This window comes from Petaurus breviceps, unplaced genomic scaffold, assembly GCF_028583685.1.
Source record: "Petaurus breviceps papuanus isolate PSGF00001 unplaced genomic scaffold, PetGlider_PUasm1.0 176, whole genome shotgun sequence".
Lineage (NCBI taxonomy): Eukaryota > Metazoa > Chordata > Mammalia > Diprotodontia > Petauridae > Petaurus > Petaurus breviceps.
In genome coordinates, this window is record NW_027185771.1 from 32,724,180 (window position 1) to 32,751,719 (window position 27,540).

The window sequence follows — 27,540 nt, forward strand, 5'->3', positions numbered from 1 at the left end:
AATAGTATATATATATATATATATATATATATATATATATATATATATACATATATATGTATATATTAAACATTTGATTTTAAAACTTTGAATTCCAGTAGCTCTTTTCTGTAGTCAGTCTTTCCCATCTTCTGGGATCCATAACCTTTAAGAACCCAGGATCACCTCTACATTATAGGGCTTCTGAGGTGAGCTTGAGAGGAACTATATAATATTATTTATAAAGTTTTATAGTAACTGTATTTCTAGGGATGACTTACATATGAAAAGTGGCACAAAATCATTCGGTCAATAAACATTTATTAAGTGCCTACTATGTGCTTGGCATTGTGCTACACGTTGGGGATATATATATGAAAAAGAGACAGATCCTGTCCTCAACAACAATCTAATGGGGGAAAGCAAAACCCAAAAAGAAAAACTGTTAGTGGTGGGCTTTTGGGGGTGGGAAGAAGAAGATTGATTCAAAGGAGTATAGCCAGGGAAGAAATAAGGAGTTGACTGGCCTGGGTCCCATCCTTAAACGAAGGTTTTAGGAGGAGATCATTGCTCTTCTTTGTAATCAGAGATGCAGAGGATACTGGTGAAGTGTGAGTACCCAAGCTGATGCTGTCTTGTAGGATGATAAGATTCCTGATGAGGTTTCGGAGAGAATGAAGGAGGAGTCCTAAAAGGGACAATTGGGTGGTAAATGAAGAGATATCCTCGTGGACAGAGAGAACTAGATGAGGACATTCTCATGATACAGTGAGAGAGTGGATTACAGATAGATAATCTGAGTGTGGCACTGGATTCAAGAAAATAGGAAGAGCTTCAAAGCAAGGTTTCCAGTGTCATATCTGGAGGATTTCCCTAGAAATTCCATAGAAATTTCCATTGAAGGACATGGAGATGAATCAGAATGAGAAGACTTAGATAGGATAGCAATGGAAAGAATGACAGTGCTAATGAGCCCATGGACCCAAGGATGGAAGGACCAGCATATAAAATATATTTTAAAGTCGTAGATCCTTAGAGCAAAAAAATCCAATTTCTCCATTTTCCTGAAAAGAAAAAAATAAGCCAAATGAGGGTAAGGACTTACTTCAGATCATACATTTGATTAGTGGTAAAGTTAAAACTTCAATTCATCCCTTCTTATTCTTACTTCAGTACTTCTTCCCTTATACCACCCATGGTAGCCACCCACCAAGGTTAAAGCTATATCGCATAATCATAAGTAAGTTTAAAACCATATCAGCTTTGATCAGTTTTATGAAGTGTATTTTCCCCCTTTAATTCCTTTTTTGAAAAAATTAGTTTAATTTTATTTTCCACTTAATAGTATTTTTTTCCATTTACATGTAAAGATAGTTTTCATCATGCACTTTTATAAGATTTTGAGTTCCAAATTTTTTCCCTCCCTCCCATCTCCCCAAGACAGCAAACAATCTGAAATAGGTTATGTGTGTTGTACAGTCATATTAAACATATTTCCATATTAGTCATGTGAAAGAAGAAACAGAGCAAAAGGGAAAACTCACAAGAAACAAAAAACCAAAAAAAGTGAAAGTAATATGCTTCCATCTGCATTCAGACTCCATAGTTCTTTCTCTGGATGTGGATTGCATTTTCCATCACAAGTATTTTGGAACTGACTTAGATCATTGTATTGCTGAGAACAGTTAAGTCTATCATACTTGATCATCACACAATTGTTGCTGTTACTGTGTACAATATTCCCCTGGTTCTGCTCACTTCACTCAGCATCAGTTCATGTAAGCCTTCTCAGGTTTTTCTGAAATCTGCCTGCTCATCATTTCTTATAGCACTACAGTATTCCATTACATTCATATACCACAACTTGTTCAGCCATTACCCAATTGATGGGCATTCCCTTTGTTTCCAATTTTTGCCACCACAAAAAGAGCTGCTATAAATACTTTTGTTCATGTGGTTCTTTTTCCCTTTTTAATGATCTCTTTGGGATATAGACCTAGTAGTGGTATAGCTGGATCAAAGAATAAGCACAGATTTATAGCCCTTTGGGCATAGTTCCAAGTTGCTTTCCACAATGGTTGGATCAGTTCACAACTCCACCAACAATGCATTAGTGTTCCAGTTTACCTACATCTTCTCCAACATTTATCATTTTCCTTTTCTGCCATTTTAGCCAATCTGATAAGTGTGATGTGGTACCTCTTAGTTATTTTAATTTGCATTGCTCTAATTAGTATTTATTTACAGTATTTTTTTCATATGACTATAGATAGCTTTGATTTCTTTATCTGTAAACTGCCTGTTCATATTCTTTGACCATTTGTCAATTGGGAAATGACTTATATTCTTACAAATTTGACTCAGTTCTCTATATAGTTGAGAAACAAGGCTTTTACCAGAAATGCTGGCTGCAAAAATTGTTATCTTGGCTACATTGGTTTTGTTTGTGCAAAACCTTTTAAATTTAATGTCATCAAAATTACCCATTTGGCATTTCATAATGTCCTCTGTCTTTTGTTTAGTCATAAATTCTTCCCTTCTTCATAGATCTGAGAGGTAAACTATTCCTTGCTCTCCTCTTTTACTTATGGTATTATCCTTTATGTCTAAATCATGTAGCCATTTTGACTTTATCTTGGTATACAATGCAAAATGTTTGTCTATGCCTAGTCTCTGCCGTGCTGTTTTCCAGTTTTCTCAGCGGTTTTTATCAAATAGTGAGTTCTTATCACAGAAGCTGGAGTCTTTTGGTTTGTCAAACAAGAGATTACTATAGTCATTGACTACTGTGTCTTGTATACCTAACCTATTCCTCTGATCTACCACTCTATTTCTTAACCAGTACCAAATAATTTTGATGATTACTGCTTTGTAATATAGTTTTAGATCTGTTAGGGTTAGGCTACCTTACTTTGCATTTTTGCCATGAATTCTCTTGATATTCTTGATCTTTTGTTCTTCCTGCTTAATTTTATTATTTTTTTGCTCTATAAAATATTTTTGGTAGTCTGATTGGTATGGCACTGAATAAATAAATTAATTTAGGAAGAATTGTCATTTTTATTATATTAGCTCAGCCTATCCATGATCAATTGATATTTTTCCAGTTGTTTAGATCTGATTTTATTTGTGTGAAAAGTGTTTTGTAATTGTGTTCATATAGTTCCTGGGTTTGTCTTGACAAGTAGCCTCCCAAATATTTTATATTGTCTACAATTATTTCAAATGGAATTTCTCTATCTCTCACTTCTGGGCTTTGTTGGTTATATATAGAAAGGCTGATGATTTATGTGGGTTTATTTTGTATCATGCAACTTTGCTAAAGGTGTTAATTTTTTTTGAAAAGCAAATCTATTTTATTTACTTGTTTGGGTTTTTTAAAATTTTTTTTGCTTTTTGGAGGGGGGAGGGTAGGGCAATTGGGATTAAGTGACTTGCCTGAGGTCTCACAGCTAGTAAGTGTTAAGTGTCTGAGGCTGCATTTGAACTCAGGTCCTCCTGACTCCAGGGCCAGTGTTATTCACTGTGCCACCTAGCTGCCCCCTACTTGTTTCTTTTTTAAAGTATAGAATACATTTGAGACATTAGTTTAAAAGTTTCCCTCTGAACTTCCTTCTATTCTTTGCTGTAAATATAAATATATAAAATGTTTCATTGACATTATTTTTCCCCATTTAGCAATAGTATCACTTTCCCCTTCAAAAAGTCTTCCCTTATAACAAATAAGGATAGTCAAGCCAAACAGATCAATGCACTGAAAATTATCTTATCTGAAATTACCTTATCTGAAAATGTATATTTCATTCTATACCTTTGTCTCAAGAGAATGAAATGCATGTTTCATCAGTCTTCTGAAATTATGATTGGTTATTTCATTAATCATTGTTTTTCAAAGTGGTTTTTTTTTTAAATTTACAATGTTATAGTCATTGTATAAATTGTTCCAGTTATGCTCACTTTACTCTGCATCAATGCAAATAAATCTCTGTGGTTTTCTCTGAATCTTTCCTTTTCATCATTTCTTATAGCACAATAATACTCCACTGTATTGATATGTGATCATTTGTTCAGTTATCACCCAAAAGATGTCACTCCTCTCCAATTTCCAGTTTTATTCTACAACAAAAAAGGGCTGCCATGAATTTTTCTACATTTGGACCCTACAGCCTTTAGTTACCTATGGATTAGACTTCCACACTATCTGTTCTTACATCAGCAGACTTCTGGCTGTCTTTTTATGGAGTTATCAACTGGATAAAGGTGTTTACTATTGATTCTCTTGGGATATCTTGATTATTATTTGATCTAATCCCTAAAGGTGTTAATTATTTCAAGTAGTTTTTTAGTTGATTCCCTAAATATACAGTCATATCATCTGCAAAGAATGAAAATTTTGTTTCTTCATTGCCTACTCTAATTCCTTCAATTTCCTTTTCTTCTCTTATTGCTAAAGCTAACATTTCTAATGTAATATTGAATAATAGTGATGATAATGTATGACCTTGTTTCACCCCAATCTTATTGGGAAAACTTCTAGCTTATACCCATTACATTTAATGTTTAACGATGTTTTAGATAGGTACTACTTACCACTTTAAGGGAAACTCCATTTCTTCCTATGCTCTTCAGTGTTTTTAATAGGAATGAGTACTGCATTTTGTCAAAAGCGTTTTCTGCATCTATTGAGATAATCATATGATTTCTATTAGTTCTCTTATTGATACAGTCAATTTTGCTGATAGTTTTCCTTGTATTGAACCAGCCTTGCATTCCTGGTATAAATCCTACCTGGTCTTAGTGTATTATCCTTGTGATAAATTGCTATAATCTCTTTGCTAATATTTTTTTAAATTTTCATCAATACTCATTAGGGAAATTGGTATATAATTTTATTTCTCTGTTTTGGCTCTTCCTGTTTTAGGTTTCATCACCATATTTGTATCATAAAAAGAATTTGGTAGGACTCCCTTACCTATTTTTCCAAATGGCTTATATAGTATTGGAATTAATTGTTCTTTCAATATTTGGTAGAATTCACTTGTAAATTCATCTGTCACTGGAGATTTTTTCTTAGTCATTGATGACTAGTTAAATTTCTTTTTCTAAAATGGAGTTAAGTATTTATTTCCTCTTCTGTTAATCTGGGCAATTTGTGTTTTTGTAAATATTCATCCATTTCACTTAGATTGACAGATTTATCAACAACCAGTTGGGTGAAATAGCTCCTAATTATTGCTTTAATTTCTTCTTCATTGGTGGTGAATTCACTCCTTTCATGTTTGATACTGGTAATTTGGCTTCCTTCTTTCCTTTTTAAAATCAAGTTAACCAAAGGTTTGTTTATTTTATTGTTTCTTTTTTTTCTTATTAAAATCAGCTCTTTGTTTTATTTATTAGTTCAATAGTTTTCTTACTTTCAATTTTATTAATCTCTCTCTTGGTTTTCAGTATTTCTAATTTGGTATTTAATTGGGGACTTTTAATTTGTTCTTTTTCTAGCTTTTTTAGTTGCTTGCCCAATTCACTGATCTGTTCTTTCTCTATTTTATTCATGTAAGCATTTAGAGATGATATTTTTCCTAAGTACTGCTTTGGCTGCATCCCATCAATTTTGGTACATTGTCTCATTATTGTCATTCTCTTTGATGAAATTATTGTTTCTATGATTTGTCCTTTGACCCACTAATTCTTTAGGACTAGATTATTTAATTTGCAACTAATTTTAAATCTATCTTTCCACGGTCCTTTATTACACATAAATTTTATTGCATCTTGATCTGAAAAGGACATATTTAATATTTCTGCCTTTCTGCATTTTATTGTGAGGTTTCTATGCCCTAATACATCATTAATTTTTGTGTAGGTGCCAAGTACCACTGAGAAAAAGTATATTTCTTTCTTTCCCTATTCAATTTTCTCCAAAGATCTATCATATTTAACTTTTCTAAAATTTTATTCACCTCCTTAACTTCTTTCTTGTTTATTTTGTGGTTAAATATATCTAGTTCTGAGAGGAGGAGCTTGAGTTTCCCACCAGAACAGTGTTGCTGTCTATTTACTCCTGTAACTCACTTAACTTCTCCAAGAATTTGGATGCTATATTCCTTGGTGCATATATGTTTAGTATTGATATAACTTCGCTGTCTATGGTATCTTTTAGTAGGATGTCGTTCCCTTTCTTATCTCTTTTGATTAGATCTATTTTGGCTTTTGCTTTGTGTGAGATCAGAATTGCTATCTCTACTTTCTTTTTCTTCAACTGGAGCATAATATATTCTACTGCAGTCTTTTACCTTTACTCTTTGTATTTCTCTCTGCTTCAAGTATGTTTCTTATAAATGACACATTTTAGGATTCTGGTTTTTAATACACTCTGCTATCTGCTTTAATTTAATGGTAGAGCTTATCCTAGTCACATTCTCAGTTATGATTACTAACTATGTATTTCCCTCCATGCTATTTTTTCCCCATTTATACTTTTCTCTTTCTTCTTCCACCCTATCCCCCCTCATCAGTGTTTTGCTTCTGACTACCACCTCCCTCATCTTCCCTCCCTTCTATCAGCCACTCCTTCCCTTTTATTTCCCCTCCTACTTCTGCCCTCCCTTTTGTCCTCCCTTCTCTCTACCCCTTCTCCCTTTTCTTTCCCTTTCCCCTTCTACTTTCCTGTAGGGTAATAAAAATTTCTATATCCAACTTAGTTTGTATGTCATTCCATCCAATGAGAGTAAGGTTCAAATAATGCTCACCCCTCCCTTCTTTCCATCTATTGTAATTGCATTGCTTCATGTGATGTAATTTACCTTTTTCTGCCTCAACCTTTCCTCTTTTACCAATATAATCCTTTTTATTCACCCCTTGATTTTTTTGTATCATCACATCAAAATTAACTGATACCCACACCCTCTGTCTATGTTTACTCTTAACTGCCCTAATAGAGATACAGTTCTCCAGAGTTACAAGTATTATCTTCCCATGTAGGGATGTAAAGAATTTAACCTTACTGAATAGCATGTTTTTTTTCACCATTTATCTTTTTATGCTTCTCTTGAGTCTTATATTTGAAGACTGAATTTTCTGTTCAGCTCTGGTCTTTTCATCAGGAAAGTTTGAAAGCCCCCTATTCTATTGAATGTCCATCTGCTCCCCTGAAAGATTATGCACAATTTTGCTGGGTAGTTGATTCTTCATTGTAATCTAAGCTCCTTTGCTTTCCAGAATATCATATTCCAAACCCTCTAATCCTGTAATGTAGAAATTGCTACGTCTAAGCTCTCAGACTGTGGCTCCACAATATTTGAATTGTTTCTTTCTGGCTGCTTGCAGTATTTTTTCCTTGGCTCAGTAATTCTGGAATTTGGCTATAGTATTCCTTGGAGTTTTCATTTGGGGTCTATAATAATATCCTGAAAGATGATATCCATTCTCTCTCTCTCTCTCTCTCTCTCTCTCTCTCTCTCTCTCTCTCTCTCTCTCTCTCTCTCTCTCTGTCTCTCTCTCTGTCTCTCTCTGTCTCTGTCTCTCTCTGTCTCTGTCTCTGTCTGTCTGTCTGTCTGTCTCTCTCTCTCTCTCTCTCTGTCTCTGTCTCTCTCTCTCTTTTAATCATGACTTTCAAATAGTCCAATAATTCTTAAATTATCTCTCCCAGTTCTGTTTTCCAGGTCAGTTGTTTTCTAATGAAATATTTTGCATTTTCTTGTAATTTTTCATTCTTCCTATTTTGTTTGATTCTTAATGTCTCAGAGTCACTAGATTCTACTTACCCAATTCTAATTTTTTTTTGTTTTTTGCTTTTTGGAGGGGGGAAGGTAGGGCAATTGGGGTTAAGTAACTTGCTCAAGGTCACACGGTTAGTTTTTTGTGTTAAGTGTCTGAGGCCAGATTTGAACTTAGGTCCTCCTGACTCCAGGGCTGTTACTCTATTCACTGCTCCACCTAGCCGCCCCCCAATTCTAATTTCTAAGGAATTATTTTCTCCAGTGAGCTTTTGTACCTTATTTGCCATCTGGCCAATTCTACTTTTTATGAGTTATTTTCTTCAGTGGATTTTTTCTACATTTGGCCAATTATATTTTTTAAGGGATTGTTTTCTTCAGCCAATTTTTGTCCTTCCTTTTCCAAGCTGTTGACTCTTTGTTGCATACCTCTCATTTCTTTTCCCAATTTTCCTTCTTCCTCTCTTATTTGATTTTTAAAATCCTTTGAAATCTCCCAAGAAGACTTTTGGGGCCTTCCAAACAAACTTAGCTCCAAACAACTTCACCTCTCATACTTATTACCTGTATGTCCATGAACAAGCTACTTATAACCTCTTTTATCTTCAGACCACTTTCTAAGGCTGAAAGTTACAGATGAGTGGCAAATCAATGAAACCACAGGTCCTCGACATCACAGTTATCTGTACTTTAATCATATTCTCTTACTAGACTGTAGGTTACATGGGGCCAGGGACATTGTCTTATCCTTGTACAGGTTGTATCCACGCCATAGAATATTACATCCTTTAGTGTAAGGTCTGATTTTTCAGTTGTGGTGTGTGTGTGTCCCAGAAGCTATCATGGTCCTATTATAGGGCTTTGCAGAAGTATTTAGTTGTTTTCAATAGTATTCATCTCTTCATAACCCTTTTGAGAGTTTTCTTGGTAAAGATACTGCATTGGTTTGCCATTTCCTTCTCTAGCTCATTTTTACAAATGAGGAATTGAGGCAAACAGGGTTAAGTAACTTACCCAGGGTCACACAACTAGTATGCATCTGAGGCCCAATTTGAACTCAAGCCCAGCATTCTATCTACCATACCACCTAGGTGCCTTGCACATAGTAATCATCTAATGTTTGTTGGGTTGATCGAATTATCTAAGCTCTGTCTCAATTTCAGTTAAAAGCATAGTGTTCTATACACCATAAACACTTAAAAAGTTTTATGAATGAATCAATGAATGAATGAAAAAAAATTAAAACTAAGATTTGAATCCAGGTTCTCTAACTCCAAAGCCGCTGCTCTACACCAAGCTGCCTACTTAAAAGTGAAACAAAATATTGTAAAATATAAATAAAGTAATAGAATGATGAGCCTGTTTTCCATTAAAAGAGTGTTGTAACTCTCAAAAAAAGTTCTTCAGTCTGAGACCAGAGTTTTTGTTTCTCTCCCCCCCCTCAAACATTATAAACAATGAGGAAAAATACCCGCAATGCCAAGACTCCCCAGAGTATCTTAATCTACTCCTGAGTCTCAGAAATATATTGTTTTAACATTCACATTAAAATGAGCAGCAGAAGAATAGGAGTGATTTCCTCCAGAGGATTCTGCTTATCCATTGTTTTAACTCTGTGGGCCCAGGGCCAGACCTAGGCTCCCTCCCTGCCGAATGGGGTTGGGAGATTCCAGCCCGGCCTGTGGTTTTCAGCCTAAAGAAGCTGTAAATTTTATAATTCTGTGCCCTGCGGTCAGAGCAGCTGAGGGTTGTGTCTGAAGTCAGGTGGCTCGTGTGTGAAAGGGAGACATTAACCAGCTCTCCTGAGAGCCTGGAAACATTTACAGGGCTGTCTGCCAGCTGTAGACTTTGGAGCAAATGCCAGTGGGCTGGACATTCTCTGGCTTGCATCCAGTTAAGTAGACAGAGTTGCTGGAGCTCTTTCTGGATGTGTCTGCTGAATAACTCAGTTGCAATATTCCACATTCAATGTGAGGCTGTTCAGAAATGGTTTTGTTGGGATATGTTTCAAAATGTATTATTAAGAAGTTCTGTTCTTACATGCAGTTCTTCTTGCTTGGGGAAGATGGATTTTCTTGAATTGATGTTGCAAATAAATCTTAGGATCATGGGATTTAGAACTAGAAGGGTTTTTAGAGTGTCCAACTCCATCATTATACAGATGGGGAAACTGAGGCTCAGAAAAGCGCAGTAACCTGGCCAGGGTCATACAGGTGAGCAGATACTAATGATGTTCCAACTTCAAAATTAGTGCTCTTTAAACAATGCCAAGTGGTCACGAGACAATAATGACAAGATTCATGAAAATTGTTTTCCTAGATATCCAAATATACCCTGCATTGATCAATCAACATTTATTCAGCACCTACTGTGAGCTGGGCACTGGGTTACATGCTGGGGATACAAAGATAAAAGTTAAATAGTCCCTTGCCTTCTTACAATCTTGCTAGGAAAGAAAATGTGTGTGTTTATGTATACACACATATGTGTGTATATGTATATGTATATGTACTTTGTTGTTGTCCAGTCATATCTGACTCTTTGTGACCCCACAGATCATATTGTCCTTGGGGTTTTCTTGATAAAGATACTGAAGTAGTTGCCATTTCCTTTTCCAATGGATTAGGGCAAACAGAAATTAAATGACTTACTCAACATCACACAGCTAGTAATTGTATGAGGCTGAACTTGAACTCAGGTTTTACTGACTCCAGGCCCAATGATCTATCCACTGAGTATGTATGTATGTATCTAGATACACATGTATACACATAAATATACACATAGGTGAACATACATAGATACATACTTGTATATACACATATATGTACATACATATACATGTATAGGTGCATGTTTATACATGTGTGTATGTATAATGTATAACACATACATACAATGGGATTTAGGGGAAGGACACTAGCCTTTGGAGGTGGGAATAAGGAAAAGTTTTATGCAGATGACAGTTGAGAGGAACCTTGAAGGAAACTAGGAATTCTCGGGGGCAAAGGTGAGGACGCAGGGCATTCTAGGCACTGGAGACAAAGGCATGGAGATAGAAGATGAAGTGGTATGTTTGAAAAAGAGTAAGAAGGCCAGTAGGACAGAATTTCATTCTCAAAATTGTCTTCTCATTATAATAACAGTTTGTGTTTTCATAATGCTTTTAGTTTAAACAGCACTTTGCTGATGATAACCCCATTAGGTAGGCTGTAGTATCCCATTTGACAGATGAGAAATGGAGGTTTGGAGAAGTTAGCAGATTTGTCCACAGTGACACAGGGATACAGCTCACAAGTCTGGAAGCCGGGATTTCAACCCAGGGCTTCTGACACCTAGTCTGGCACACTTTCCATCATGCCAGTCTGCTTATGCTGTTTTATATGTTTTAACATGCTCTCACATGTTGTTTTAAATGCTCCCACATTCAGCTGTTTCCTCTCAACTCTGACACATTTTATGCAACAGAAGGATTGGTGAGATTGGTTTCATTGTGTCTCCAAAGACAGTAAGAAACATAATTTCCCTGGAAACTTTGTCATCTCATCTAGCATTGCTCATAATGAACATGAACAGAAAGACTGATAGGAAGACAGCTGCAGTGTATGTATTGATCTTTTTTGTCCAGGATGAAAAGAGAGAAACCGTGGAAAGAATCTGACAAAATCTTCAGTCCAAGCCAACATCTACTTCAATGTTCATTGTGAAGATGGGCACAAGGGAGAATGACAAACCCATATTAGAAAATGAAGCTCAGTGTGAATAAAGGAAGAGAGCAAGGTTTGAAGACTGCTCGGAAGACCTCTGTCCAGCATGACTGTCCTCTAGAAGAAAGTTGGAAGGTTCTGGTTATGGCACATGCTAAAGAAAATCACATGAGATGAAATCAACTATATCTTCATGCACAGGAGTTGCCTAGTTGGTCATTGATGTGCAAGCCATTATTAGACTCAATTGTATGTGTGTAGTCAGATCATCAATAATAGAGAATTTTCAAAAATCAGCATCAAGTTAGAAGGAAAAGTAAGGATGAGAATATGACTGTGCATACAACTGCAACAGCTTTCACCTGGACTATCCAAGTGAACCAATGGGGTTGGGGTGAGGGCAGCCAAGTGAAGCAGTGGATAGAATAGTAGGCTTGGAGTTAGGAAAATCTGAGTTCAAATTCATCTTTAGATCTTTACTGGCTGTGTGACCCTAGGCAAGTCACTTCACCTCTATTTGCCTCATTTTCCTCATCTATAAAATGGGGATAATAATAACATCTATATCCCAGGGTTGTTGTGAGGATTAAATGATATAATAACTATAAAGTACTTAGTACAGTGCCTGGCACATTGTAAATTCTATATAAATGTTAGCTATTATTTTTATTTGGAGTCAGCCATCCTAGATCTAAGTGCCACTTCAGACATACACTAGCTTGTAATCATGGGCAAATTCCTTAACCTCTAAGGGCTTTGGTTTCTTTGCCTGCAAAGTGAGGAGTCGTGCTTATGCCATCTACTTTACAGGGTTTCTGTGAGGAAAGCACTTTTCCAATCTTAGAGTGACACAGAATTATTCATTATTATTGTTGCTATCATTTGGATGGTCCAAAGAGCCCAGCAACTGTCTTATCCAGAGGATAGGAGAAGACAAGGCAAGGATTCATGATACATGGGCTAACAACACACGAGAAAAAATGGAAGGTATGAAAAATTCCTGTTGTCCAGACTATGACGTGTAGTTGTATAGCTAGTTCGTTATATTTATGCAATATACATACGTGTGTGTATATGTGTGTGTACATACATTTACCAGTGTTTACTAGTGATATTGAATGGTTTTGAATGTAGGAACCTCACAATCTATTAGGAATCAAGAGTATGAGTTACCCAGCAAGCAGTGGAGAGATGCATGGTAGGCATCAGCAGTTTACAGGGTTTCCTATGGCATCCTATGCACAAGATGACTCAGAGAAATGATTGAGGAATTATACCATTGGAAAAGGGGGTAGCAAGGTCATGTTACCAGCAAGAGGGACTGCTTTGAATGCTGGAATGGCGCTCTTAAAGGGACTAGAGAAAGACTTGCAGACTGTTGTCTAGATCTTCCATGAAGAATTTTTGGGAGAACCTGGACAACCACACTCTTCTGGGCCTCAGTTTTATTTATGTAAAATGGGATGAATAATAATTCTATTTCCCCTAACACAAGACTGTTGTGAGAAAAGTCATTTGTAAAAAAAAAACAAAAACAAAAAAAACACTCCAAACTCCATATACCATATTGTTCTGAATATAGTCTCCCCAAGTCTGATGTGTAAAAACTGAATGCAGTCTATTATCAGTGTCATTTTTTGGTGTATACTTAGAGATCTGTTCACTGATAACTCATTTTACTGGTGCAACCTGTATTTGCGGATAGCTAATACCTGAGCAAACATAGTATCTGTGAGCTATTATTCTCTCTGTGTTGATTTGGTTCTATTTCTATGTGTATGATAAAATAGATCTATACCCATGTATGTGCATATGCAGATTTTAGGATTTAGAGCTTGTGGGAACTTTGGGGATCAGGTCTCTCCAGAAAAGAAAAGTGTGACACAGAGGGGAAAGTGACCTTCCAAAGTAGCAGAGCCAGCATTTGAACCTAGGTCACCTACTCTAGGGTGGATATTCTCACCACAGCACAATGATGGCCTTGTCCTTTTACTTTCCCAACTCTCAAGTCTTAAGGAAAAGACTATTGAGTAGTACTATTGAGTTAACAGTGTACCAGAAATTTGGAAGCAAATATTAGTGAATAAACACAGTCACCTATTGACTGCACATTAGGAAATGACCTGTCATGGTGTTCCTAGTAAGCTTAAGAGGCCAGTTAAATATATTACTCAATCCTTGGATCCATGAATTCTACCTGAGGGGCTTGCAAGGGGAGGAGAAAAAGGAAGAGAAAAGGGAGTGTTGAAACCCAAGAAAGAAAACCAGAAAGGGGATGAACAAGCATGAAGTGGCATAAGCTAGAGCATATGCTCCTTTAGACCAAAAGCCTGTCTCAGTTTTTCTGTTTCTATCCCCAGGATTTAAGAGAGTATTGGGCACATAATAAGAACTTCTAGTTGTTCAGTTATTTGTTGTGTCTGCCTCTTTCTGACCTGGTATGAAGTGTTCTTGGCAAAGATACTGGCATGGTTTGCCATCTCTTTCTTTCTTTTTTTTAATCAAATGCTTTATTAACTTCTAGTTTACATCATTCATTTCTGCAAGATTTTGAGTTACAAATTTTCTCCCCATCTTCCCCTACCCACCACCCCAAAATAGCGATCCCACTGGATATCCCCTCCTCCAATATGCTCTCTCCCATATCTTCTCCCATACCCCCTTCGACTTTCTAGTAGGATATGGTGGATCTCTATGCCCCAATGCCTGTATATCTTATTTCCCAGTTAGATGTAAAATAATATTAATAATAGTATGTACATATGTGTGTGTATTTAAACATTTGATTTTAAAATTTTGAATTCAAGATTCATTCCCTTCCTCCCTTGTCACCCACCCACTCTGGGAAAATAAGCAATTCAGTATAGGTTGTACATGTGTAGCTATGCAAAACATTTCCATAGTGGATATATTGTAAAAGACTGACTATATTTCCCTCCCTCCTATCCCACCTCCCACTTGTTCTATTCTCTACTTTGATCCTGTCCCTTTTCAAAAGTGGGTGCTTCCAACTTCCCTCCCCCCAGCCTTCCCTCACTTCCATCATCTCCCCTCTCATCCCCTTCCCTCCTACTCTCCTGTAGGGTGAGATACTCTATTTAGTGTGTATGTCATTCCCTCCCTAAGCCAAATTCAATGAGAATAACATTGACCCATTCCCTTTTGCCTTCCTGTTCTTCCCCTCCATTGTAACCATTTTCCCTTGCCTCTTCTATATGAGATAGTTTACTCGATTCTGTCTCTCTCCCCATCACCTCTCATTATATTCCTCTCTCACCTCTTGTAGCAGCAAGCACCCCAAGCGTCCTCAGGGTTTGCTGCCAACACAGGTTCTTAAATCTGTTTTGATAAAGGAAAGCAACTCAAAATGGGTTAACAAGCTTACTTTAATCAGTCAAATATGTATCATTTACCTAGTTCAGGTAAAAGAGGCCAGCACCCTGAACTTCAGAATATACAGACAGAATTATCAAGACAGAAACAGATCAAGTAGACAGATTTCAAACTGTCCAACCATTACATCCATACCCAATCAACATCTGGGTTTCAACATCTGGGTTTCAAAGCCAGGGGGCTCTGGACAACGGCTTCCCAGAATCCATATCGAATCACAGAACACTTCTCAAAGTGAGCCCCAAAACAAAGCTACACATCAGGGCTTATATAGCCTTCTCCTGGCTCAGAGAACGTAACAATCTTATTGACTCACTGGCCAATCAAGAAGTATCTACTGAAAAACAAGCCTCCCACCCCAGGCTCCAGGTGCACTTTAGCCTAGGGGCAGGGAAGATCTTTAAAATTTACATTCCCATTACACCTCTTAATTTCACCTTTTAAGTATCATCCCTTCCTATTAAATTGGTCCTGTGCCCTCTATCTATGTATACCTGTACACATATATACACACATTCACATATGTATTCATATACCCATATACCCTCCTATGTAGACATATATATGTATGCATACATAAGTAAATATATATACATATATATACATTTCTATTCCCTTCAACTAGTCTCATACTGAGAAAAGTTTCATAAGTTACAATTATTGTTTTTCCATGTAGGAATGTAAATAGTTCAACTTTGATAAGTTCCTTATGACTTCTTTCCCCTGTTTAATTCTCATGCTTCTCTTGCTTCTTGTATCTGAATGTCAAATTTTCTATTCAACTCTGGTTTTTTCATCAAGAATGCTTGAAAGTCCTCTATTCCACTGAATGACAATATTTTCCCCTGAAACATGATACTCAGTTTTGCTGGGTAGGTGATTCTTGGTTTTAAACCCAGTCCTTTGACCTCCAGAATATCATATTCCAAGACTTTTGATCCTTCAGTGTAGAAGCTGCCAGATTCTGTGTTATTCTGATTGTGTTTCCATAATATTCAAATTGTTTCTTCCTGGCTGCTTGTCATATTTTCTCCTTGATCTGGGAATTCTGGAACCTGGCTATAATATTCCTAAGAGTTTTCTTTTGGGGATGTTTTTCAGGAGGTGACCAGTGGATTCTTTCAACCTCTATTTTGACCTCTAGTTCTAAAACATCAGGGCATTTTTCCTTGAGAATTTCTTGAAGGATGATTTCTAGATTCTTTTTTTGATCATGGCTTGCAAGTAGTCCAATAATTTTTAAATTATCTCCCCTGGATCTATTTTCTAGGTCAGTGGTTTTTCCAATAAGATATTTCACACTGCCTTCTATTTTTTCATTCTTTTGGATCTGTTTAATAGTATCTTGATTTCTCATAAAGTCACTAGCTTGCATTTGCTCCAATCTAATTCTGAAGGAATTATTCTCTTCAGTGAGCTTTTGAGATTCTTTTTCTATCTGGCAAATTCGGCTTTTTAAGGCATTCTTCTCCTCATTGCCCTTTTGAGCCTCTTTTGCCATTTGCGTTAGTCTGTTTTTTAAGGTGTTACTTTCTTCAGTCAGGTTGTTGACAATCATTTCATAATTTTCTTGTATTGTTCTCATTTCTCTTCCCAATTTTTCCTCCACTTCTCTTATTTTGTTTTCAAAATCTTTCTTAAGCTCCTCTATGGCCTGTAATCAGCTCATATTTTTCTTGGAAGCTTTTGGTGCAGGAGTTCTGACTTCACTGTCTTCCTCCTGTTCCATGCTTTGATCCTTTTTGTCCCCAAAATAGGAGTGTAAAGTTGGGTTGCTCTGCTTGCTTTGCTTCCCTTGTTTACTCATGTTGCCACTCAATTCCTTTACTTTTGGGCTTTTTTGCCACAGTAGAACTCTGCTATCAGACAGGGGAGTTTCATCCCAATCACTGGGGTTTTCACAGCTGCTGGAGGTATTAGTTGGGTGCCCTCTCTGAAGCCTCCACATGCTCTGGCAGGCTGGTTGCACACCCCAGGACCTCCACCCTAGACCACAATCCAGATCTAAACAGATTAAAGCAAGAGTTATTACCCCTCAGACTGGTGCTTGGTCCCCCTACAATCTGCAGGCCAGGAGCTGAAGCAGCCATGTGACTGCGGCTGCATGGCCACTGTGCCTCGTCCACTTCTTGCCTCAGGGGCAAAGTTTGACCACACTACCAAACTAATGGATCCCAAAGTTCACACCGCACTGACCTCTCACTTTGTCCTTAGTGTCTATTGGTTGATAATTCTGGAAACTGCCACAGCTGCTGGTGATCTGAAGTCTCTCCAGCTGGAGGCTGGCTGTGGCTGGCCTGAGGCTAAGACCTCCTGCTTGGGTGGGGCTGAGCTCAGCTCCCAGAGAGCTGTGTTGGCTGCTTCCTGCCAGCCTGCTGGGCTGTCCTTAGTGGGAGGTTAGCTTCTCTGTGTCATTTTGTGGGTTCTGTAGCTCCAAAGTTTGTTCAGCGTCACCTTTTACATGAATTGGAGGAGGTGGAAGCTGGAGCCCCATGGAAGTCCTGTTTCTACTCCACCATCTTGACTCCACCCCCCTTGCCATCTCTTTCCCCAGTGGATTAAGGAAAACAAAGGTTAAATGACTTGCTCTGGGTCACACAGCTAGTAGGTGTCTGATGCCAGATTTGAATTCAGGTCTTCCTGACTCCAGACCCAGCGGGGCTCTCTCCTCTGAGCTCCTTCACAGTAAGCATTTGCTAAATGCTTTTTCATTCATTCGTTAGGAGGGTCTGTGTGAAAAGAATGCTGAGCTTGGAGTCAACAAGACATAGGTTTGGATGCAGATTCTGATATTTATTAGTTTTACTTATGCCTTGAACCTTGGTTTTCTCATCTATAAAATGGGAGTAGTAATATCTAAGCACCACATAAATGCCAGCTTTTATTATTATGTCAGAGACAGCTGAGTAGGGAAAAGAAATAGGAAAATCCATAGAACAAAAGGAGACATTGAGTTGTTTCCAAAAGAAAGCCTGTGAGTTAGTTCAGAACTTAAAGACAGAAGAATGCGTACACAACCTGCTTTAAATTCTTGTATTAGTAGCTGGTACAGTGGATAGGGAGCTGGGCCTGGGATCAGGAAGACTCATCTTTCTGAGTTCAAATCTGATCTCAGACACTTACTAGCTGTGTGATCCTAGGCAAGTCACTTAACCCTATTTGCCTCAGTTTCCTCATCTAGAAAATGAGCTGGAGAAGGAAATGACAAACCACTCCATTATCTTTGCTAAAAAAACCCAAATGGGGTCACAGAGAGTCAGATATGACTGAAATGACTAAACAACTTTAATAGGGCTTGGGAGACAGAGTTTCAGTGGCCGACGATCCCATTGGCGGTCTTAAGACTATGAACATTAGACCAAGGAGTTGTAAAGTTACTTTTGGCACTCTTGTATGGTTTACTTTGTAAATTGAAAAGTGCCCTAGAAACATGAGTGGCTGTTATTTAAATATCATTCTCTTTTGATATTTTCTTCTTTATTATTCTGCTGCCAGTCATGAAAAATGCAGTTGGGTATAGTGGTTTTGAATTGTAGTTGATGGTTAGGGAGCTACTTCACTGATCGTCTGTCAGAAGAGCCCCTTCAGTTCTGTGTATGGAAATATTCTTCTGTATGGGTATATGTATATTTAAATTAAATTTTTTTTTAAATTAAGAGAATATATGTTCCTTGAGGGGAAGGACTTTGAATTTTATCACATCTCCTATGCCTAGCTCTTAGAACCTTGCACATAGTAGTCAATGTTGTTTTTTTTTAATTGGTTGAGTGATAATCTTGGGTCTCAGCTTTCTCCTCTAAGGTTAGATTAGTACACTAGCTGATGCCCAGATTGAAATAAAAGCTTACATTTATATAATGTTTAAATGTCACAACTTCAAGTTTTCACCAATGCAGCTCTAAGACTTCTGTGCCTTAGTAGATGGTCTTTATAAGTTGCTGTAGCTAAAAAGATGTCCAGCTCTGATAGCTGACCTCCTATTAACAAGCCTCTTTCTCAGTGTTTCTCTAGTAAGTTACTCAAATTACAGATGATGTCCTTTTGGTTGCTGGGAGGCTTCCCAGATCAGTATGACCTGCCAAAGTGCCCCAACAACCTTTGAGAGGCCACAGTGCAAGGAGAAATGAGGGAGGAATTTGATCAAGTTCTTAGAGTTACAATATGTCAGTACTTAAAAGATCTATGATTTCCTCTTTGCAAGGGGCCCCTCTCCACCTATACAAATCATTGCTATTAACAGACTCCCACCTTAAAAAGTTCTCTATGGCTAACCCTCTGGCTATGATGTCTCCATGCTTGATCTGTTGATGGCAGATATAATTTACAAAGCCTGGAGAAGTCTCTTTCCTAGATAGCTGAGATTCATAGAGTGGTGCTGGAAGGGACCTCAGAGGACATTTATTTTAATCCTTTTGTTTGACCAAAGAAGGAACCAAGGCAACTAAGGCCCAGGGAGTTTATTGTCACTGTTTATTGCCACAGAATCAGATGGGGGATTTGAATTCAAGCCCTTTGATTCCAGAGTCAGTGAATGAAATGTGGAAAACAGGATTTAGAAAACGTGTTTTAATTAAAAGAAAAAAGATTAGATGAGAGTGCTCTACAAATACATTTTAGCAAGCCCAAGATGCACAAGGGCTCTCAAAGAACATCCACCAAGGTCATGGTCTCACTATGAGGGCTCCTTGACACTGGGGTTCCCCATGAGCCTTTGGGGGGAAGGGCTGTAGCCCTGCTCCCTTATACCTGTTGATGCTGATAATCTTCTGCCCCCTTCTGGTGGCCCCTCCACTCTTGTCATCGAATGATTGGGGAATCTGGTTCAATGCATTCAACAAGTATTTATTTATTTATTTATTTTAAGCAATCGGGGTTAAGTAACTTGCTCAAGGTTACACGGCCAGTTATTTCTGGATGTGGTGCTAAGTATCTGAGCCCAGGATTCGATCCCCAGGTCATCCCAACACCTGAGCCGGTGCTCTTACTCGCTGAGCCACCTGGCCACCCCTAACAAGTATTTATTAAGAGCCTGCTTTGTGGCATAAGGACCATGGTTTTCTAGACTCCCTATCTTCCCCAGCTCTATGATAGTGCTCTTCAAAGAACAGGCATTTAATAATTGTTTGTTGGAAGACTCATTGAATAGATGTGTAAACCTTTATGATTCATGATTTGGATGAAAAATGACACATTCCCTGTCTTCAAATAGCATGTAGTGTAATAGGAAATACAGATTGTTCTCCAGTAAAAGAGTTTGCAATAGGAACAAAGAGGCAATCCAGACAAATCACTCCAATAGAATTTTAGGTGAGTGGGATTGGCTTGGGGTAATCAGAGAAGGCTTCATGAGGAGGTACCACCTAAGCTGTTGTTGTTTGTCCTTCATTCTCAAAGACGTCCCTAATGACGCCGTGACTTTCATGTGAATTGGATTTAAGTGAAGGAGACCTGTGCAAGGTCACCAGCCTCACTTTCTCCTCTGGGGCCATCTGGGTCCAATGGAAAGATATAGGTCAGGACATCTGGAGATGGCCCCATGCCACCTAGACTAAGCCTTGAAGGAAGGGAAAAATTCCTTCAAGTGTAGATAAGGAGGGAATGTATGGGATAGAGTCAGAGAGAGCACAGATATGGAGAGTATAATACAAGTTTGGAGAATAGTTATTAGAACATTTTAGAATGAAGGGGAATAATATGAAAGGCGGGTTGGAACCTGATAGTAAATAAGACGAGGTAAAATGCTAGGCTCAGATATGTGCATTTTATTCTGTAGGCAATAGTGAGTCATGGAAGATTTTTAAGCAGTAAATTCATGAGGCAGACTCACGTATGGGGAAGCTTCGACTGGTGTTAATGTTAGACTAAAGTAAGAAGGGACTGGAGGCAAAGATACCAGCTAAGATGTTACAATAGCTTAGGTGAGAGGTGATAAGCTCGCTTGGTGGCAATGAGTGGAGGTGAGAAGATGGGTATGATAGATGTTTTGGAGCCTGAACTGAGAAGATCTGGCAACTGACTGAATGTGGGACTGTTGCCTCCCTACTTCTTCTCTCAGGTTCTTCTGATAATACAGCCTAAAGACATTTTGGATTATTTTTTTGGTCGATCTTGTCACCTTTTTGGCCTCTCCATGTTAATGTTGGGTCCCTAAGGGTCTAGTGTCTCACAAGTCACCCCAGTGCTTTCTTAATTCCCCTTCCTTTATCAATGGGTGGAATGGTTCAAATCAGCCAGGGGAAGGTAGGCCTGTGTTTCTGTATTACTTCTCAGGCTTACTTATCCCCCCTCTCCAGCTTTATTGCAATTCTTCTAAGTCAGCCCAGTTTGTTAGAAGGGGAGGAGGAAAAGGTCGAGGCTAACCCTGGGCTTGTCTACAGCTGCATTTGTCATACCTCTTCAATTTATAAGGGAAATGAAGTGACATGTTAACTCCCATAATGAATATGCTGTGAATGTAATACTCCTGTGGAAATTCATGTTCAATTATATATAAAGTCTCTGAAGTGCCTGTTTTTACTTAATAGAGCATTAAAACATTTACCAAAACATGGCGAAAATCCTAAATATGGAAAGTATAATATTTATTCAAAATGTATGAAATGTTATCTTAACCCAAACAGATGGCTCGGTTAGGATGTCTGCATGACTTGGTTGCAGTAATGGGCTCTGGGAAAAAAAGAAAAAGAAAAAAAAAGCTCTGAGAAGGGCCACAGATAGTTAGCTGAGACATTAGAGCTTTAAGTGAGAAGGTTTCCATTTCTGACCATGGAGGCCCTGGTATTTTGGGGTTTTAGTGGAGTGATCCATGGAAAACATACCCTCATCTATCGAATGAATGAATGAAAAGGCATTTGTGAAATGCTTGCTGTGTTCTAGGCACTTTGCTATTAGAAAAGAGACTGTTTCTCTGAGATAGTAAAAAGTTGGGTGTCATAAAATTTAGAACTAAAGTAGATCTTAAAAATTCATCAAATCCAACTCCATTCCAACCCCCCAACACCTTTACAGAAAAAGAAACTGAGGTCCAGAGATGGGAAGTAACAGAGCTGAGACCTGAACCCTGGTTTTCTTATGCCAAAGACAGTGCTATTTCCATTCCACCCTGTTACCACTCCACCTTTACTTTGATGATGATAATTATAAGAGCACTTATGTAGTTAATACTTTAAGGTTTGCTAAATCATTCACAAATATTGTCTAATTTTATGCTCTCTGAGGTTCTGTGTTCTCCCTTGGTGTTGGGTTCCATTCAGTGGGTCTAAATCACAAGCTATCCAGACTTTCTCATCCCATGTTATTCTTATCTTTGTCTTTCCACAAACCCACCAAGAACATCAGGATCCAGTACTCACCATGCTGGAGGCTTTTCTCTGGTTACTCTAACATTCTTAGAATATAGTACTCAGGTGGCCCCCGAGATGACTGGAGCATTGCCCCTTGATTCAGGATTGAGAGGATACTGACATCACTTTCTTTCGTCTGGAAGACTAGAGGCAATTGCATTTGGAACCTATTATTTAGCAAGACTATTTAAAGAAAATGGCTGACATGTGACTCTTCCCTGCAATGGGTTTCTCCCTGACCTTATCTCTACCTACTACACTTCTCAATAGAATTTGAGGTTATGTTTTCTGTTGCTTCTATGAGGTGTAAAAACTGCTAGTGATGCCTGCCATCTATTGTCCCTTACTAAATATGGGATCTATTTAAAAAGCACCTCCTTTCCCATTCTTATGTCCTTGAGCATCAATGACAGCATTGTAAGATTATAAGACTTAGAACTTGACGTAAACTTCTAGATTCCTTAGTTCAATCTTCTTTTATAGATGAGAAAACCATGTCCAGGTTCAAATGAGGTGAGATGATTTCCTCAAAATTGTGTAATTGGTAAGGAAGAGTGCTGATATTGGATCCCTTGCCCTTGGATTCCAATCCTAATGCTATCTGTCCTATACATATTCCTTCTCAATAAACCTTTATTGAACACCTACTGTGTACAAAGCTCTGTCCTTTATACTGGGGGGAATATAAAGTTTAAATAGGAAGTGATCTCTTCATAGAGTTCATAGAGTAGGAGGAGGACAAGGCACAAACACACATAAATATTAAATAAAAGTTACAACACGATTAGTGCATTAGTTGTTTGGTTGGTTGGTTGGATGTTGTCCTTCATTCTCAAAGAGAACCAAAATGACATCACTATGTTAGAGTCAAGTTCTAGTGTTTCTGATTGCGGCTTATCAGATCAATACCAGTTCAGAGGGGTGGCTAGGTGTCACAGTGAATAGAGCACTGGCCCTGGAGTCAGGAGGACCTGAGTTCAAATCCTACCTCAGACACTTAATACTTACTAGCCATGTGACCTTGGGCAAGTCACTTAACCACAACTGCCCTGCCCTCCCCCCTCCAAAAAGCAAAAATACATACATACATACATACATACCAGCTCATAATACTCTATCATAGGTCAGGCACAAATAATCCATGTGAACATTTAGGGTGGATTCTCTAAATCTGTATATTTTGTGTTTCTTTTGAGCTACTTCAACTCTGTTTTGCTCACAGAGCACAGCACCTTCTCTGATGAGGGCATGCCATGCTGGGTGATCTTATATCAGCATCTTCCATGTCATGCAATTAATTCCAAAGTTCTTAAGAGAGACCTTGAGAGTGTCCTTGTATCACTTTTTTTGACCACCATGAAAGCACATTAGTAAGGTATAAACAAAGAATTATGTGTGGGACTGATAAGGTTGGGAGACACCAGAAAGAAGAGTCATTTGAATTGAGTTTCTGAGACCAGGTAAGATTTCAACTGATAAAGAAGGGTATGGAGGTGGGAAACTTCAAGGTGTGTTTATGGTAGCCAAAATAATGGCAATCCCAGAGCTATATTCTTGAGATAGGTACCACACAACCTTTTTTAATGGGGGACATATGCTTTAGGGCTTAGAGAAGACCAAAACTTCTAAAGGAAGGATGGTGCATAGAAGAATCCAAGAATGATGAGAATAATCTGAAATTTGGAGAGGACCTTGGTTCCAATGCTAGCTCTGCTACCTACTATCCTTGTGACCTATGTTGTGGTCTTATATTTGAATGAGGTCCTTTTCGGCTCAGAATACTATAATAGTCCTGTTCTCTTTTGCCTGGTTAGATCCTATCTAGGGCACTGTGTTCAACTCTGGGCACCCTGTTTTGAGAAGGACATTGATAAGTTACCCAGAAGAGGGTAGCCAGCATGGTGAGGCACTAATGCTATTCCATGCAGGTATCAGTTGAAGAAACTGGAAATATCTAGCCTGGGAAAACTAAGGGTTTTTTGGGTGGGTGGGGGGATCATAATTGTGGTATTTGAGCATTTAAAGGACTGTTATGAGGAAATGGGATTAGACTTGCTCTGCTTGGCCCCAGAAGGTAGAACTCTAAGTTAATGCCTCAGGGGAGTTGCAGAAAGGTGATTCTGACACAATTATGAGCAAGAGCTCCTTAAGAATCAGAGTTGTGCAATGATTGAAAGTACTGCCTCAGGAACTAGTAATTTCCCATTGCTGGGGTTATTCAGGTAGAGACTAGACAAGAACTCTTGTCAGAAATGTCATAGAGGCAATTCATGCAGCTGGCAAGAGGCTTAGATGACCTCTTGGGCACCTAACAACTTGGGGATTCTATGATTTCTATTTGTAATCTAAACCATCCTTACCTCCTTGGTACACATTCATCCTCAGCTCTGGTGATCAGTCCTTGAAAGAGTTTCCTGACCCTTCAAAAACTCCTGAAAAGGGATCTGAATAATAATTGGAGTAGTAGAAGACTGGATACCCTCGTATAGGCAATGTGAATTAGATTTGTCTTGGGTCTTTGCATCTTTTGTCATTTCGGTCTCTAAGCTGAACCAAATGCTGATGATGCCCATTGCTGTATCTGGTACCATCTTTTTTCCCTCCCTTCCCTCAACCCTTCACATCCTCGGTTCTAGGACACAGGTTATTAGAAAGAAGATACTGTTTAATGCTTTAAGATTCTAAAGCTTACTGATCAGACACTTGCCCTCGGGTTGCAATTATTGAGCTAATTAACCAGTGCCTGGAACCTAACAGACACTCCATAAATGTTTGTTGATTGATTGATTGATTGAACAAGCAAGCAAATATTTATTTATGCCCTGCTAAAGGAACAGTCTCTGCTAAGACCCACGGCAATGCTTGCAGAGTGTGGGTGGGATATTGCAACCTCATACTCTATATACTGTGTAAATGACCTTCTTCTAGTCTGGCGGAAGGATCAACACAAAATCAAAAGCCCTAAAGTAGAAACTTAGCTCTGCCATTCATTGGTTATGTGACATTTGGAAACTCTCTTCCTCTAAACCTTGTTTTACTCCTCTCTACAATAGGAAGGATTAAATGGGATAATGAGATAAGGGGAGGGAAGGAAACAAGCATTTCTAGAGTACTTGCTATGTGTCAGTCATTGTGCTAAGTACTTTTTAACAAGTAATATCACATTTGATCTTCACTCACAATGAGGTAGGTGTTATAATTATCTTCATTTTACAGGTGAGGAAACTTAGACAGAGATGAAGTGACTTTCACAGGGTCACACAGCTACCCAGGACTTCCTGACTCCAGGCCCAGTGCTCTATGTTCTACGCTGTCAGCTACCTCAAATAGGGCCACAGGATTAAGAGTTGGAAATGATCTTAAAGGTCATCAATTCTAAATTAACCACATCATTTTGCATCTGAAGAAACCAAGGCTCAGAGAGAGGAAGTCACTTTCTTTAGACTTCACTGATAGTAGTTAGTGGCAAAGCTGGAGCTAGAACCAGTCTCTCCCAAGTTACTATCTGGAGTTCTTTTCCACTGACCACTTTGTAAATCTTCTATGACGGTGTAAATTATTGGGATTAGAGAACCAAACCCTTCATGTTATAGAAAAGGAAACTGAGGCTCAGAGAAGGAAAGAATTTGTCCCAAATTAAAAGATAGTAACAGAACCTAGACCAAAGTCTGACCACTTGACTTTCAACATAGTCCTCTTTCCATGACATCATATTGCCTTCTCTTTATTATTATTATTATTATTATTATTATTATATGAGGATGAGAAGTTTGGGGGAAATATTATGTAGTACTTCTTAAATGTCACTCCTGTTGAAGTCACATTTTGATTGTGCATGTCTTAAAGAGTCACTGGGAGATGGTAGATCTGAATTTCAAATTTGGAATCCTAAATATCATGAGTTTTTGCTCTGTGAGCCAGAGTGCAAAATACCTTTGGAGGTGCCAGGGCTGTGTGGCCATCTCTAAAATGTCAAAGGAGATTTAAGGCCAAGATTTAATGTTTGTCCTCCATCCCTCTCCTTTCATCTTCCCCTGTGCAGATTCTGATGCAAGGCAAAAATCCAGGGGTCTCATGGAAATACACCCTGCCCAAAGTCAGGAGCACAATGCAGACAGTTCCAGGACACATCTACACATGGAAGACAGTGCGGTCGGACTGTTCAGTCTCATGTGGTGGAGGTAGGGAACTTTCCTAATTCTTCTTCTTCTGGGTCTTCTCAGAACCCCATCCTCCTGGCAGGCTTCATGTGGGCAAGAGTGAAATGAGCCAATGTCAAGATTCGGCTTTCATAGGAATCCTCTTGCTATAGAAAACCAATATAAATATCAGGAATTTTAGGCCCTTCTCTGTTTCCCCTTTTTGGTGAGGAGGTGACTGACATCTTGAAAGGCTCTGAGACTGGAACACAAACTATGTGAAGTGTTACCAAGATGGAAAGCCTTTGAGTATAGCACTGGTAAGTGGTTACATAGGTAGCTGCCTGGAAAAGAGCGCTGCTGGGGGATTGTATTCAGGGCGCTACATTTTAAGAACTACTTTGCTAAATTGAAGCCATTTTAGAGGAGGGTAAGGGATTGACACCCATGCCACAGAAGGATGGATGAAAGACATTAAGACTGGAGAAGGAAAGGGGCGTGAGTCAAGATAGTTGTTTTGCTTGGCCCCAGAGGGTAGAACTGGAAATCATGGGGAGAAGTTGCAGAGAATCAGACATTGTATTAATATAAAGAAGCTCTTCCTCACAACTAAAGCTGTATTAAAGTAGAACAGGCTGCGTTGGAGGATAGTGAGCTCCCCATCTGTGGAATCTGAATGAGTTCTTGTTGAGGATGGTATAGAAAGGATTCCTACTCAGTCATTTGTTGGTTTAAATGATCCCTGGGGCCCATTACTGTTCTGAGATTCTATGAAATCAATAGGATTTAGATTTGAGGAACATTTCTGTCAAATTGAGCATAGCATGAGTCAAGATTGGCAATTTTCCTACACTGTTGGCCTCTATTTTCAGAAGACTATTTAGTACCTCAAGAGATTGGCAACCAATTTTCCCCAGCAAAGTCATCCATTTCACAACATATTTGCTTTCTTTCATTACCTTCCCCCAGTGGGCTATTTTCACCAGTCCTCAAATCAGGCCTGCAGACTGAAAATTGAAACTAGACAAATATGACAAATATGAAAATATTCTCTGGGAGGAAAAATGTCTTAGATTAGTTTCAGTTTTCCCCATGGGAGGTATTTCCCCATTACATTTTTTTGTTCAGAGTTTCCAATTTTAAAAAATGCTGCCAGTGCATTTAAAAAACCCCCCACAAAACTATGATAAATTTAAGGCTGGAACATGCAGCAATTTATTGACTTCCTGTGAAACCTCAGGTAAATTCCTTCCTCCTTTCTGTG

The 27,540-nt window shown here is 38.4% G+C and overlaps 1 protein-coding gene across 1 annotated transcript in view; it reads left to right on the forward strand.

Annotated features, from left to right (window-relative positions):
* Positions 1-27,540, forward strand: part of ADAMTS18 (ADAM metallopeptidase with thrombospondin type 1 motif 18) — a 228,689-nt gene that overhangs the window by 172,811 nt on the left and 28,338 nt on the right. Inside the window, exon 17 of the mRNA XM_069085865.1 lies at positions 26,180-26,318. Coding sequence (XP_068941966.1) covers positions 26,180-26,318 — 139 coding nt within the window. The remainder of the gene's footprint in view (positions 1-26,179; positions 26,319-27,540) is intronic.